Genomic DNA, 15,167 nt, shown 5'->3' on the forward strand with positions numbered 1-15,167 from the left:
TTAAGTTGTATGGACATGATTTGAAACTAAGTCAAACATGCACATTATTGCATGTGTCCAGCAGTATGTGTTGTATCACAGTATGACTACACTCATTTTTTTTTCTCGATATGCCCAAAATTGGCTAATGTAACACTTCCAATGTGCCAAGTGTGTAGTCATACTCACATAAAAAAATGTACTTTCAATACATATCGAACAATTAGCCCGAGAGTGTGCTTAGGAAACAATGTATACTCTCGCACTGCACAACATACATGTACGAGCGAATCAACCGTGGTAGCCTACGGCGTCACCGTGTAGTACTCAACCGAAAGGTAAACAAAGTAAAAAACGGATGATTAAGTCAGAAGGCTTTGAACCGAGCCGCTGAGGAGAAAAGCTGTGTGCGAGTGCCAGCGAGGGAAAGACGTGGGCGGACATTTTTGATGGAAACTAAATTTAGCCCGGCATCTGTATTAAAATAGAAACCCTCCATAAATATTTATGAATGAAGGGAAGACTGTGGTCTCGGCGATGGGAGTGGGGGAAGGAGAGAAAGTGGGAGCCCGATTCACCTGAAAACCTATTTTTAGATGTTCTGCCTCTATTCCCAGCACGGAGAGGCTATTTTCTTTTGCAGCGCAGAGACAGAAGCGATCGTGCTGCAGATGCACAAATAGCCATATAGTCAGTGTCTAGAATCAGCCAGAGGAGGAAGAGAGAGAGAGAGAGGGAGGGAGTGATGGCACAGGTATTTTTAGAACACAACACATTATCACACTCACACACACGTATATACACGCACAGCGCCCCTAGCAATGCAAACATCGTTCAGTATAGAATCCCCTCACACTCAGTATGTACACTACGAGCGAAATGCCCTAATGTGTCTCAGTATTGAACAACCTGTGCTCTCTCAATTCAATTACAATTTAAGGGCTTTATTGGCAGTTACATTGCCAGAGTAAGTGAAATAGATAATACATACAAGTGAAATAAACCATATAAAATGAACAGTAAACATTACACTTATAAAAGTTCCAAAATAATAAAGACATTTCAAATGTCATTATGTTCATATGCAGTGTTGTAATGATGTGCAAATAGTTCAAGTACGAAAGGGAAAATAAATAAACATAAATATAGGTTGTATTCACAATGGTGTTTGTACTTCACTGGTTGCCCTTTTCTTGTGGCAACAGGTCACACATCTTGCTGCTGTGATTGCATACTGTGGTATTTCACCCAATAGATATGGGAGTTTATCAAAATTGGATTTGTTTTCGAATTCTTTGTGCGTCTGTGTAATCTGAGGGAAATATGTGTCTCTGTTATGGTCATCCTTTTGGCAGGAGGTTAGGAAGTGCAGCTCAGTTTCCACCTCATGTTCACCTCAGCTTGTCTTCTCTTGAGAGCCAGGTCTGCCTATGGCGACCTTTCTCAATAGCAAGGCTATTCTCACCGAGTCTGTACATATCCTTATTTTTGGGTCAATCACAGTGGTCAGGTATTCTGCCACTGTGTATTCTCTGTTTTGGTATAAACAGCATTCTAGTTTGCTCTGTTTTTTGGTACATTTTTTCCAATGTGTCATGTAATTATCGTTTTCTCATGATTTGGTTGGGTCTAATTGTGTTGCTGTCCTGGGGCTCTGTGGGGTCTGTTTGTTTTTTGTGAACAGAGCCCCAGGACCAGCTTGCTTAGGGGACTCTTCTCCAGGTTTATTTCTCTGTAGGTGATGGCTTTGTTATGGAAGGTTTGGAAATCTCTCACTCTCACTCTCTCGCTCTTTCTCTCTCTCTGCTCGTCTCAGCACTGATCAGTCTGTGCTCCTCCATAGCAATAAATAATTATTATGCAGCTGTTTATATGTGTCCTGTTTCACACATGTACACGTGTGTTTAATACGCATGCGTGAATTGGACATGTTTTTCTTGCATATCCCAACTCTCCCTGAGACAACCTCGGAGAGTGAGGCCACGGCCAGTGTCTCCCCCATCGCTCTCTGTGGCTACAGTATCTATAGTATTCGGTCATATGAATGGAGGAGGTCTTCAGCATCGATTACATAACACACTGTATTAGACCAGTGTCTTGTCCTCGTGCAACATCCCATTGAATGAAGTGGATGGAGAATTGAATGGAGTGCCTACTGTAGCCATTTTTTACATAATATATTTTTTGTCTTGCCAATTGTTCTCTCTTTTTGTCTTGACTTTAATCCTAAAACAGGTACATTGGCAAGAAAATATGTATGTGAACCCTTTGGAATGACCTGGATTCCTAAATTGGTCATAACGTTTGATCTGATCTTAATCATAGTCACAACAATAGACAAACACAGTCTGCTTAAACTAATAACACATAAACAATTAAACGTTTTCATGTCTTTATTGAACATACCGTGTAAACATTCACAGTGCAGGGTGGGAAAAGTATGTGAACCCTTGGATTTAATAACTGGTTGACCCTCCTTTGGCAGCAATAACCTCACCCAAACGTTTTCTGTAGTTGCGGATCAGACCCACACAACAGTCAGGAAGAATTTTGGACCATTCCTCTTTACAAAACTGTTTCAGTTCCGCAATATTCTTGGGATGTCTGGTGTGAACCACTCTCTTGAGGTCATGCCACAGCATCTCAATAAGGTTGAGGTCAGGACTCTGACTGGGCCACTCCAGAAGGAGTATTTTCGTCTGTTGAAGCCATTCTGTTGTTGATTTACTTCTGTGTCTTGGGTCGTTGTCCTTTTGGATCACCCAACTTCTGTTGAGCTTCAGTTGGCAGACAGATAGCCTTACATTCTCCTGCAAAATGTCTTGATGAACTTGGGAATTTGTTTTTTTCCGTCGACGATAGAAAGCTGTCCAGGTCCTGAGGGAGCAAAGCTGCCCCAAACCATGATGCTCCGTCTCCACCATACTTTACAGTTGGGTTGAGTTTTTGATGTTGGTGTGCTGTGCCTTTTTTTCTCCACACATAGTGTTGTGTGTTCCTTGTAAACAACTCAACTGTAATTGAATCTAACCACAGAATATGTCACCGGGAGCGCTGTGGAACATCCACATGCACTTCTGCAAACTTCAGACGTGCAGCAATGTTTTTTGGACAGCAGTGGCTTCTTCCGTGGTGTCCTCCCATGAACACCATTCCGGTTTAGTGTTTCACGTATCGTAGACTCGTCAACAGAGATGTTAACATGTTCCAGAGATTTCTGTAAGTGTTTAGCTGACACTCTAGGAGTCTTCTTAACCTCATTGAACATTCTGCACTGTGCTCTTGCAGTCATTTTTGCAGGACGGCCACTCCTAGGGAGAGTAGCAACGGTGCTGAACTTTCTCCATTTATAGACAATTTGTATTTGCTGTGGACTGATGAACATCAAGGCTTTTTTAGATATACTTTTGTAACCCTTTCCAGCTTTATGCAAGTCAACAATTCTTAATCTTACGTCTTCTGAGATCTCTTTTGTTCGAGGCATGGTTCACATCAGGCAATGCTTCTTGGGAATAGCAAACTCAAATTTTGTGATTGTTATTAATAGGGCAGGGCAGCTCTAACCAACATCTCCAATCTTGTCTCATTGATTGGACTCCAGGTTAGTTGACTCCTGACTCCAATTAGCTTTTGGAGAAGTCATTAGCCTAGGGGTTCAGATACTTTTTCCAACCTACACTGTGAATGTTTAAATTATGTATTCAATATGGACAAGAAAAATACAATAATTTGTGTGTTATTAGTTTAAGCACACTGTGTTTGTTTATTGTTGTGACTTAGATGAAGATCAGATCAAATTTAATGACAATTTATGCAGAAATCCAGGTAATTCCAAAGGGTTCACATACATTTTCTTGCCACTGTATATAATAAATCAAAATAAAATCAAATTTTATTGGTCACATACACATGGTTAGCAGATGTTAATGCGAGTGTAGCGAAATGCTTGTGCTTCTAGTTCTGACCATGCAGTAATATCTAACAAGTAATCTAACAATTTCACAACAACTACCTTATACACACAAGTGTAAAGGAATGAATACGAATATGTACATAGAAATATAATAGATTGTGTAGATATCATTTTTTCAAACTTACATTGTATACAATTTTTGCAATCAGAAAATACATTCATTGTATAAATCGTGTTCCTGCATATAGACATAGTACTTTATGCTGTGATATATTCAATATAACAGGTGTTTTGGCAATATAATGTACTATGACCTTAACTATGCACCTGACTGCCAGCAAAAGAAATCCCTCCAGTGGGGTTCCCAAAACAGAAAGGTTGATTTTTGCCATGAAACCACTGGCTCTACTGTTTAATAGCTCATCGGACAAACGACAGATGTTAATATTGTCTCATTGCCTCGTGTCATCAGACGAGAGACGTCTACGGGGAAAGTTCTAGCTCGGGTTAGTTTCAATTACGTGTTCCATAACGGTTTTAGCGTGATGTTTTTTTTCTTTTCTTTTTTCTCATATCACTCTGCACTAATTGTTTGCAAAGGGATCGAACTACATCCCGTCTCTGTCCGAAGAACCGCCACGGTTTCTGCAAACGGTTTTCGGGCTCTGGAGTTCTTCAGAACCCGCATACCAAGTGGAGCAAAGCTTGGATGTTAGAGGAGGTTGGGGGACTGTGGATGTGGATCAAGGTGGAAATGCCTTTATTTGGCTGGAGACGGACCAAGCCCGGTGGGATCGGGACACTCCACTCTACCTGAGAGTCTATAGTCTATAAATAGCACAACTCACATTCTACCACGTCAATACTGAAGGGCTATTTTTATCTCCCCACCGAATCCTACATCACATGTCTGATCTTGCAGCCCAATCAATGCGTGGCTGCATCCCAGTTCCCTCTACTATAAGCAGTGCAGACTCTTGGCCGCATCTCAATAATCTACAGTGGCTTCCTTATCTCGTCTCCTTCCCTTTGTCTGCACAGATCTGAAAATGCTCTGCTGGTGGATGTGATGGGGCAGATATGTAGTGTAGAACTCATTTGGGGGGGGTCCCCTTTGATCCACCTGTGTTTTTAAGATCTGTCGCAGATGAAGGGAAGGAGACGAGGAGAGGAAGCCCCTTTAGACTATTGAGGTGCGTTATTATCAAAGAGAACTGTTCATGCATGTCAACCTTGGCTACGCATGGCAGAGATGCAGTAATCTGAATTCATATGGATGTGTTCATATCTATATGAATTGCCTTAAATATGGTTTATAGTTTATAGAATTGCCATGAAGATGGTTTTTTAGTTGATAGGAGTCCTGGTAGCAGCTACCTCAGACTGACCCTCGTCATCAAATAGCCAGTTCCCACAGTCTGACCAGCCAACACCATTCAGACACACTGCTCTTCCTGAGTGCCATAGAAATGTTTTCTGACGTACCCAACTCCACAATGCCTTATTATATGTTTTTGTTCCCCTCTCCACCACAAATGTTTTCTTTCATATCAGGTTTATCGGTGTGACTTGGAACAATGATGGGCCTTTTTTTAAATGCTGCCATTTCCTGTGCTTTTGATAAATCACATTCGTTGTTGAAAGGGGCTTGTGCGAGGATTGACGCCATTTTGATATTTTTAGGTTGGGGGCTTTCTCAAATGAACTTAATTTGATGAGGAGGGGTGTGTATGGGTGGGGTGGGGGGGCTTGATTATTTTGTCCGGACTACCTGAGGCCCTTTAGTGATGTCAGTCTCAAAGTTGTGAATTATTCCATTTTTTTGTGTATTGTGCGACAAAATGTAAGTGCATGCTGTGTGCACAAGGTGCGTTCAATTTATTGAGTGACAGAGCATAGTTTTTAAGAAATTCCAATGATTTTTGGAGCACGATTATTACAATGATGAACAATAGGAAGAAATGAGTGAGAACTGGTTGTTGAGAACAGTGAATTATTTCCTCATCTTCTCTCTTCCTCTTTATCTCCCCCATAGTTTTGATGTTGAGAATGGATTGTCGGTGGGGCGTAGCCCTCTGGACCCCCAGGCCAGTCCCGGCTCCGGCCTGGTGCTCCAGGCCAACTACGCCCACAGCCAGCGCCGGGAATCTTTCCTCTACCGCTCCGACTCTGACTTTGACCTCTCACCCAAGGCCCCCTCGAGGAACTCCTCCACTGCCAGTGAGCTGTAAGTGCCCCCAGCCCCCTTCCTTAATGTCTCCATCAGTGACCTTTCACCTTCCTTTCATATCAATTGGTTAAGTGTCATAGCAGAGATGTCTCACTGTAGACCTTGATGATACAAGGTTTTCCACTCCAAGGTTATATACAGATATGGTTTTGTGGAACAGATCAAATCATATGTGGAAAGCAAGTCATTTCTTGGATCGCTTTCCATAAGGGAATTCCAATCGCAAAGCATGAGGAACACGTTAGGCCAATTTGAAATCTTTCCCTTATACTACAGTAGTTTGTGTGGTCACTTAAGTTATTCTGTGAAAGAGCCTACTAAGTGGACTGTATCTTAAGCTCTCTATTGTGCTTTTTTTTTTTAAATGTCGCACAGTTTTATTAGCACAAAATGTTATATTAAACCATATTGCTCTGTGGGTTTGGAAAATCTACCGTCCTCCAGTTTGAAAGCCCCTATTACTGAAACCAGCAGTTCTTTCCATCCCAGCACGCTTGCATGTCAACTCTGCTTCGGTAGGATGAGACATAGACAAAGTCGGAAACATTGGCCACTTCCATATTTTCTTTCTTCTTCTTCTGCTGTTTGGTTTTCCAGCCTACTGTCAGCCTAAGCCAGTTTCCACGTGTCTGAACACCTTAGCTTGTGATGAATCGGTTGCAGGTCACCAACTCTTGCCTCTGTTTTTAAAGGGAAGAAAGCTTGAAGCACTGGGAAGTCAACTGGTTGTCTCGGTGAGAAGAACTTGACAAAACACTGACTTAGGTTCCCTCAAAGGCCTGTCCTGCATTCTCCATTACAGGTTTCAGAGCCATTGTCCCCTCCCCATGGCACCAGTGACTAAAACTTAAAGCCCTCCCCTAGGTGACCCCCCGAGAAAGACATTTTTGTTTTGCATGTGAAGCTTCAAGAAAATACCTTAGCATACCTCCCCAACCCTATAACTTTACAAGTTGCACTTTAATGTCTCCCTACCTAACGGTTCATAACATGTACAGTGCATGGCATCCCTTGTTTGACCTGCATTTCACCTGGCCTGGTCTACCCTTCTCTTTTTTCTTTGCTTTAATGTCAGCTTGTTGAAGTTTTATTTCAGACACTGATCAACTGTCCTGATTAAGGATTAGGATTATTGCAAATGTGTCATGTGCACAGTAGTCATTAGTACCACAGTAGTCATTAGTACCACAGTAGTCATTAGTACCACAGTAGGTATGTTGGATTAATTAACCTAAATATTTTATGCGCACTAAGTGGTTGCAATTTGTTTAACTTTTTCACTGATTCCATTACTGTACTTTGAAAACATCAAGACCAGAGCCTAAACCAATGTCTAGACATAACCTCATTTTGTTCTGTTTTTTCTCTCCATTGTAGACATGGAGAAGACATGATTGTGACACCATTTGCACAGGTTAGTTTTGGAAATATTGTGCCCTTTCCTGTGTTTTTCAGCCAAACAAATGATTCAGCAAATTACCTGGGGGGGGGGTCTAGGCTGCTGCCACTGGAGCACATGACCAGTGTATTGCTGCTAGCATAGGTTTGAATCCTGCCCGTTGCTCTTTCAGCAGTCTCTCTTCTACCTTTTACCTCTATCTCTCTCTAGCCAATAAACATACAAAAGACGTAAAGAATAGATATATGGAATGAGATTTAGCTGTAATGTAGCTTCACCTTCTTTAAGCACACCAACACAACAAGGAAATAACTCAGAAATCTGACTGAACACCGACTAACCCTGAGTAACTAAGACTTAAAAAAAAAGAATACCTATAAATAGGTTGTTGCCATTGCCCCAGTGAAGTCACAGCTGTCACTAGGCACCGGTGACACTAGTAGAGAGGACCACCGGAACAGCCTTTGGCATGTGGCTGGCGCATCCCGGCAGCCGGGCCTATGACGGGGGAAGTGCGTCACAGCTGGACTCACTTTACTGAACAAGCTAGGAATCTAATACGGCATTCCCTCGATATGGCTGCTGACTGGTAAGACACCCGCAGGAAACCAGATACCGTCTCTTTTAATGTGCTGACTCAAGATTTCGATGGGCGCCCAGACTCTGACATGAATGACGTATGGGGTGGGGGGTGGGGCTTATAAGGTACACTATACATACAACAGTATGTGGACACCCCTTCAAATTAGAGGTTTCGGCTATTTCAGCCACACCCGTTGCTGACAGATGTATACAATTGAGCACACCGCCATGCAATCTCCATAGACAAACATTGACAGTAGAATGAACTTACTGACGAGCTAAGTGACTTTCCACTTGGCATAGGATGCCACCTTTCCAACAAGTCAGTTCGTCAATTTTTTTGCCCTGCTAGAGCTGCTCCCAGTCAACAGTAAGTGCTGTTATTGTGAAGAGGAAACGTCTAGGTGTAACAACGGCTCAGCCGCGAAGTGGTAGGCCACACAAGCTCACAGAACGGGACCACCGAGTGCTGAAGCGCGTAGCGTGTAAAAATCGTCTGTCCTCGGTTGCAATACTCACTACCAAGTTCCTTTCTGCCTCAGGAAGCAACGTCAGCACAATAACTGTTCGTCGGGAGCTTCATGTAATGGGTTTCCATGGCTGAGCAGCCGCACAAAAGCCTAAGATCGCCAAGCGTTGGCTGGAGTGGTGTAAAGCTCGCTGCCATTGGACTCTGGAGCAGTGGAAACATGCTTCACCATCTGGGTTTTGCTGGATGCCAGGAGAACGCTACCTGCCCCAATGCATAGTGTCAAATGTAAAGTTGGTTGGAGGAGGAATAATGGTCTGGGGCTGTTTTTCATGGTTTGGGATTAGGCCCATTAGTTCCACTGAAGGGAAATCTTAATGCTACAGTATACAATGACTTTCTAGACGATTCTGTGCTTCCAACTTTGTGGCAACAGTTTGGGGAAGGCCTTTTCCTGTTTCAGTATGACAATTTCCCTGTGCACAAAAGCGTGGTCCATACAAAAATGGTTTGTCGAGATTGGTGTGGAAGAACTTGACTGGCTTGCACAGAGCCCTGCCCTCAACCCCATGGAACACCTTTGGGATGAATTGGAACGCCGACTGTGAGCCAGGCTTAATCGCCCAACATCACTACCCGACCTCACTAATGCTCTTGTGGCTGAATGGAAGCAAGTCCCCGCACGGAAACGTTCCAACATCTAGTGGAAAGCCTTCCCAGAAGAATGGAGGCTGTTTTAGCAGCAGAGGGGGGATCAACTCCATATTAATGCCCATGATTTTGGAATGAGATGTTCGACGAGCATGTGTCCACATACTTTTGGTACTTTTTTTGTAGTGTAGCTTTTGGTGTTCTGACAAAAATATTTTACACAAACAATTGAGGTACCTTGCATTCAACGGCAAATTTGATAGGATACAAACACTCACAGGGTAAATATGAATCCCACTAATCTAGTGTTGAAATAACAATTTGTATGTGTTTTTATTCATACATGACGGACCTCAACTATCACAATGTAGAGATGACGTACCCTATTTATCTTTACCGTTCTTGTAGGTACTTGCCAGTTTGAGGACGGTAAGAAGCAACTTCGCCGTTTTGACCCACCAGCAAGATCGTCAACCCAGCAAGTACGTTCAATCTACACCTCTCATACCCAAACTCGCATGTCCCCCAAATCCTTTAACAATGAAGTGAACAGGAGATACAAAGTAGATATAGATATGCATTATATATATATATATATATATATATATATATTTATAAACTTGACTCAAACTGGGATGTCTGTGTCCATAGGAGAACTGGCAGTAACCCACCATCCATGTGCAAGACAACCTTGGCAGGTGAGGGTTTCTGAAGTATGTGATTGGTTGAGTTTGTTTGACTATTCATTCAGCAGTTTAAAGTTTGTTTTTTTTGCTTTACAAAAGTTGGGCGAGATCTTAACAAGGTTGCCTCCTAGGTTACCCATCTTTGTTTGACTGATTAAACAGAACTGATGATATAACCATCCATAGAAACCGCAAAGGGGACTTGCGTCATTGGACAACATTCTGGATTGAATCATTGGTTCTTGAGTGAACGTTGAACGTCGAAAGCACTTTGAATCAATGGGCTCATCTCCTTGTGTGTTGTCCTTGTGTGGGTGTGACAGAGGAGCCGTTCCAGCAGCTGGCCGTGGAGACTCTGGACGAGCTGGACTGGTGTCTGGAGCAGCTGGAGACTCTGAAGACACGCCACTCTGTCAGCGAGATGGCCTCCAACAAGGTACAGTCACACAAACATTTGTTTTACTGTCTTTATGGGGACCAAACAAGTGATTCCCATTCAAAATACTATTTTCCCTAAACCCTAAATCAAACCCTTAACCTAACCCTAACCTTAACCCCTAACTCTAATTCTAACCATAATGGAACCCTAACAGCAAACCTAACCCCTAAGTCTAAAATAGTATTTTTCCTTTTGGGGACCGGAGGAATGTCCCCACCAAATTTTTCTTTGTTTTACCATCCTTGTGAGGACTTCTGGTCCCCACAAGGATAGTAAAACCACGCACGCACGCACACACACACACACACACACACACACACAGATAACCCTGGGTGCTTTAATGAGTCACCTGTACCCTTGACTTCAATGGTAAGGTTGAAGCTACTAATGTCTTACATCAAGATTTGGTTCAGTTTGAGTTAATTCGCTATGATGGACTTAAACAAGATGCAATATCCTACCAGCTCAAGGCCCACCAGTGATTTAGAATCATCTTGGCTTTATGAAGAGTTGTCATGAATGACTGCGATGTAGAGTGCTGTATGCTGTATGCATCGTGACCTAGCCAAATGAATCTACAGAGAATTTGTATCACATTTGTATCTGTAGCTGCACAAAATATCTATAAAGAGTCTCTTTCAGACTTCGATTGAATCTAGTTTCCTTCTTATTTAGCCAAAACACGTACCCCCCCCCCCCCCCCCCCCCCCATTAAAACAGAGAAAAAATGATATTATTTCACACTTATGTCAACGTGAGCAATATACTGTGCCTTGCGAAAGTATTCGGCCCCCTTGAATTTTGCGACCTTTTGCCACATTTCAGGCTTCAAACATAAAGATATTAAACTGTATTTTTTTGTGAAGAATCAACAACAAGTGGGACACAATCATGAAGTGGAACGACATTTATTGGATATTTCAAACTTTTTTAACAATTCAAAAACTGAAAAATTGGGGGTGCAAAATGATTCAGCCCCCTTAAGTTAATACTTTGTAGCGCCACCTTTTGCTACGATTACAGCTGTAAGTCGCTTGGGGTATGTCTCTATCAGTTTTGCACATCGAGAGACTGAAATTTTTTCCCATTCCTCCTTGCAAAACAGCTCGAGCTCAGTGAGGTTGGATGAAGAGCATTTGTGAACAGCAGTTTTCAGTTCTTTCCACAGATTCTCGATTGGATTCAGGTCTGGACTTAGACTTGGCCATTCTAACACCTGGATATGATGTTTATGAATGGTTGGCTGGGCTGCGGGACTCTGGATGCACATTGATACTTGAAATGTAATAATGGCATCATGGCATTTTGCATGAACTATTGTGAATAACTAATAGCTATCAACCAATCAGCAGGCAGGATCCAAACTTACCATTTTATCATTTTAAATATACAAAATTATATTTATCACGGACATACGTCGATGTACTTAAATATATTCATGAAGTATGATTTAAGTATATTTAAATAAATGACAATTCCACTTGGTTAAAATACTAGTATAACTTTACTGTAATACCAAAAACACCACCTCATTTCCTATTACATTTTAGAATGGTTAGCTGAATAGTTAACAAAAAGAAACTGCATGCGGCCAAAACTCAATAGAGCAGACCGTGCTTTGATTGAATCAAAATACAGAAAGGCTTATAGTTTAACACCATCTGTGCTAATTCGCTCATGAAACGGTAATTCATGAAGCTCTAAATGAATATTCCCATGAAACTGATTGAGATCAAATGATTGGCAATGCAGATGCCATTTGCATGTTTCACTGCAAACGTGAAGAATTATCATCCACAGTGATGATGGCCTATTTTGCAATTAGGCATGCCTAACTTGGTGTTTGAGGGTATTAAAAACAAAACAATTTATTGAGACAATATGTGTGGGCGTCGGCATTTTATGCATATTCTATAATGATATTCGATAGGCTATCTGTTGGTAGCCTACAAACTTTAAGAAATGATGATGTCCAGCAAAAAAATAGCTTGTGTGGTTCCATGATTAGCCTTCCTACGCAAGAGCCATGTGCGTTGGGTACACACACATCCACCCAACACACACAGGCTCTGTCTGGGTACACACACATCCACCCAACACACACAGGCTCTGTCTGGGTACACACACATCCATCCAACACACACAGGCTCTGTCTGGGTACACACACATCCACCCAACACACACAGGCTCTGTCTGGGTACACACACCACACTCATGCCAGTCACACACACACACACACACACACACACACACACACACACACACACACACACACACACACACACACACACACACACACACACACAGCACATTCATGTGCTGCAGATTAGTCAATGAAAAGGTAGAGCCAGTGGGAGGTATCATCCATGCTAGCACCTTGCAACAACTCGCAGGAGAGGGCTCAGTGATGTTTCTGCATCACTTTATTTTTCCTATAAAAGAAAAGTATGTTTGTCTTCATGAATATTTCACCCTTTGCCATACATCTTTGTATGGTCTATTTGACCAAGTTTGTATGTTAACCACATTGTATTGTATCAAGAAATATACTGAATAAATAAGCTGAAATAAAAGATCCCAGAAATGTTCAATATGCACAAAAAGCATATTTCTCTCAAATTTTGTGCACAAATTTGTTTACATCCCTGTTAGTTAGCATTTCTCCTTTGCCAAGATAATCCATCCACTTGACAGGTGTGGCATTTCAAGAAGCTGATTAAACAGCATGATCATTACACAGGTGCACCTTGTGCTGGGGGACATAAAAGGCAACTCTAAATGTGCAGTTTTGTCACACAACACAATGCCACAGATGCCTCAAGTTTTGAGGAAGCATGCAATTGGCATGCTGACTGCAGGAATGTCTGTTGCCAGAAAATGTAATCTCTACGATAAGCCGCCTCCAACGTAGTTTTAGAGAATTTGGCAGTGCGTCCAACTGGCCTCACAATTGCAGACCACGTGTAACCACATCAGCCCAGACCAGGACCTCCACATCTGGCTTCTTCACCTGCGAGATGGTCTGAGACAAGCCAGCCGGACAGCTGATGTAACTGTGGGTTTGCACAACCAAAGGACTGTCAGAAACCATCTCAGGGAAGCTCATCTGCGTGCTCGTCGTCCTCAACAGGGTCTTGACCTGACTGCAGTTCGGCGTTGTCACCAACTTCAGTGGGTAAATATTCACCTTCGATGGCCACTGGCACGCTGGAGAAGTGGGCTCTTCACGGATGAATCCTAGTTTCAACTGTAACAGGCAGATGGCAGACAGCGTGTATGGACTTGTGTGGGCGAGCGGTTTGCTGATGTCAACCTTGTGAACAGAGTGCCCCATGGTGGCGTTTGGGTTATATTATGGGCAGGCATAAACTACAGACAACCAACACAATTGCATTTTATCAATGGCAATTTGAATGCACAGAGATACCGTGACGAGATCCTGAGGCCCATTGTTGTGCCATTCATCCCACCACCATCACCTCATGTTTCAGCATGATAATGTACGATCCCAAGTCGCAAGGATCTGTACACAATTCCTGGACGCTGAAAATGTCCCAGTTCTTTCATGGCCTTCATACACACCAGACATTTCACCCATTGAGCATGTTTGAGATGCTCTGGGTCGACGTGTACAACAGCGTGTTCCAGTTCATGCCAATATCCAGCAACTTCGCACAGCCACTGAAGAGGAGTGGGACAACATTCCCCAGGCCACAATCAACAGCCTAATCAACTCTATGCGAAGGAGATGTGTCACGCTGCATGGGGCAAATGGTGGTCACACCAAATACGGACTGGTTTTCTGATCCACGCCCCCTCCCTTTTTTTAAAGGTACATTATCTGTGACCAACAAATGCAACTGTATTCCCAGTCATGTGAAATCCATAGATTAGGGCCATATGAATTTATATGAACTGTAAATCAGTAAAACCTTTGAAATTGTTGCATTTATTTTAGTTCAGTGTGTAATGTGCAATGGATTTCTGAAAATATCTTCTATCTTCTTCTAAAATAATGTATTTTCTACTCTGCTTTCTGCAAATATCTGGGATTTTTACATGTATAATATGATAATGATACTACAGCGTGTTGCATATCATGCCAAATCATCCCATTCTCCCATTTTCCTATGAGGATTTTCTCTTTCCTCATAGCGTCATCATGTCAGTACTAGCAACGCATCCATGCGTTCATATATATGTGAAATAAATACCTCAGCCATTCAAGGCATCGGGCTCCCTCACATCATCTTCAAACTTGGTGCATATGGTGCAGCCTCAACCCCCCGCCTCCAACCCAACCAGCCCCCACCTGTCTCCTCTACCATGGGCCAATGAGCTCTGTCCCCCTGTCCCAGCCTCTGATGCAGCAGGCCACCGATCGGCTCCTTCCTTTGGGCAATATGGAAGGGGGTTGGGGAGGGTTGGAGTTGGGAGTTTACACACAGAGCAGGCAGAATAGTGCTGCTGAGGGAGAGAGGCAGGAGTCGTTTCTCGGCCATGCTCCCCAGCATCCTCAGCCTGGCTTTCGCGCTGCCTTTTGCGAGCAAACTCTTTATCTTCGCCCATTCCTGTAGCGTGTGGGAAAAAGGCTTTCTTGTGGACTGTCTGCTTGCAGTGGAATTGAGGAGTTCAGGCAAGCAGGACAGGAGCACGGAGTGTGTTCTGCTTGTACAGTACCAGGGACCGTAAACACAGTACAGTAGCTAGAGGAAGGAATCTGGTCTTTAATTAATTTCTTTCTACTCCATGATTTATTTGGTGCTGAAATGCCCGAAGTCAATTACTTGTTTTTTGTGTCGAGGATGTACATTGAGGT

The 15,167-nt window shown here is 42.8% G+C and overlaps 1 protein-coding gene across 10 annotated transcripts in view; it reads left to right on the top strand.

Annotated features, from left to right (window-relative positions):
* LOC139387501 (3',5'-cyclic-AMP phosphodiesterase 4C-like) overlaps positions 1-15,167 on the top strand; it is a 57,321-nt gene that overhangs the window by 32,284 nt on the left and 9,870 nt on the right. For 3 of the 10 annotated variants that reach the window (XM_071133755.1, XM_071133762.1, XM_071133759.1), the window contains exons 2-7: positions 5,928-6,119; positions 6,815-6,856; positions 7,500-7,536; positions 9,632-9,705; positions 9,875-9,921; positions 10,233-10,345. In XM_071133755.1, the coding sequence (XP_070989856.1) occupies positions 5,928-6,119; positions 6,815-6,856; positions 7,500-7,536; positions 9,632-9,705; positions 9,875-9,921; positions 10,233-10,345 (505 nt within the window). Of the gene's footprint in view, positions 1-5,927; positions 6,120-6,814; positions 6,857-7,499; positions 7,537-9,631; positions 9,706-9,874; positions 9,922-10,222; positions 10,346-15,167 lie in introns of all 10 variants that reach the window. The other 7 variants (XM_071133753.1, XM_071133763.1, XM_071133758.1 and 4 more) reach the window with 3 other exon arrangements.

Source organism: Oncorhynchus clarkii, chromosome 28, assembly GCF_045791955.1.
Source record: "Oncorhynchus clarkii lewisi isolate Uvic-CL-2024 chromosome 28, UVic_Ocla_1.0, whole genome shotgun sequence".
Taxonomy (NCBI): domain Eukaryota; kingdom Metazoa; phylum Chordata; class Actinopteri; order Salmoniformes; family Salmonidae; genus Oncorhynchus; species Oncorhynchus clarkii.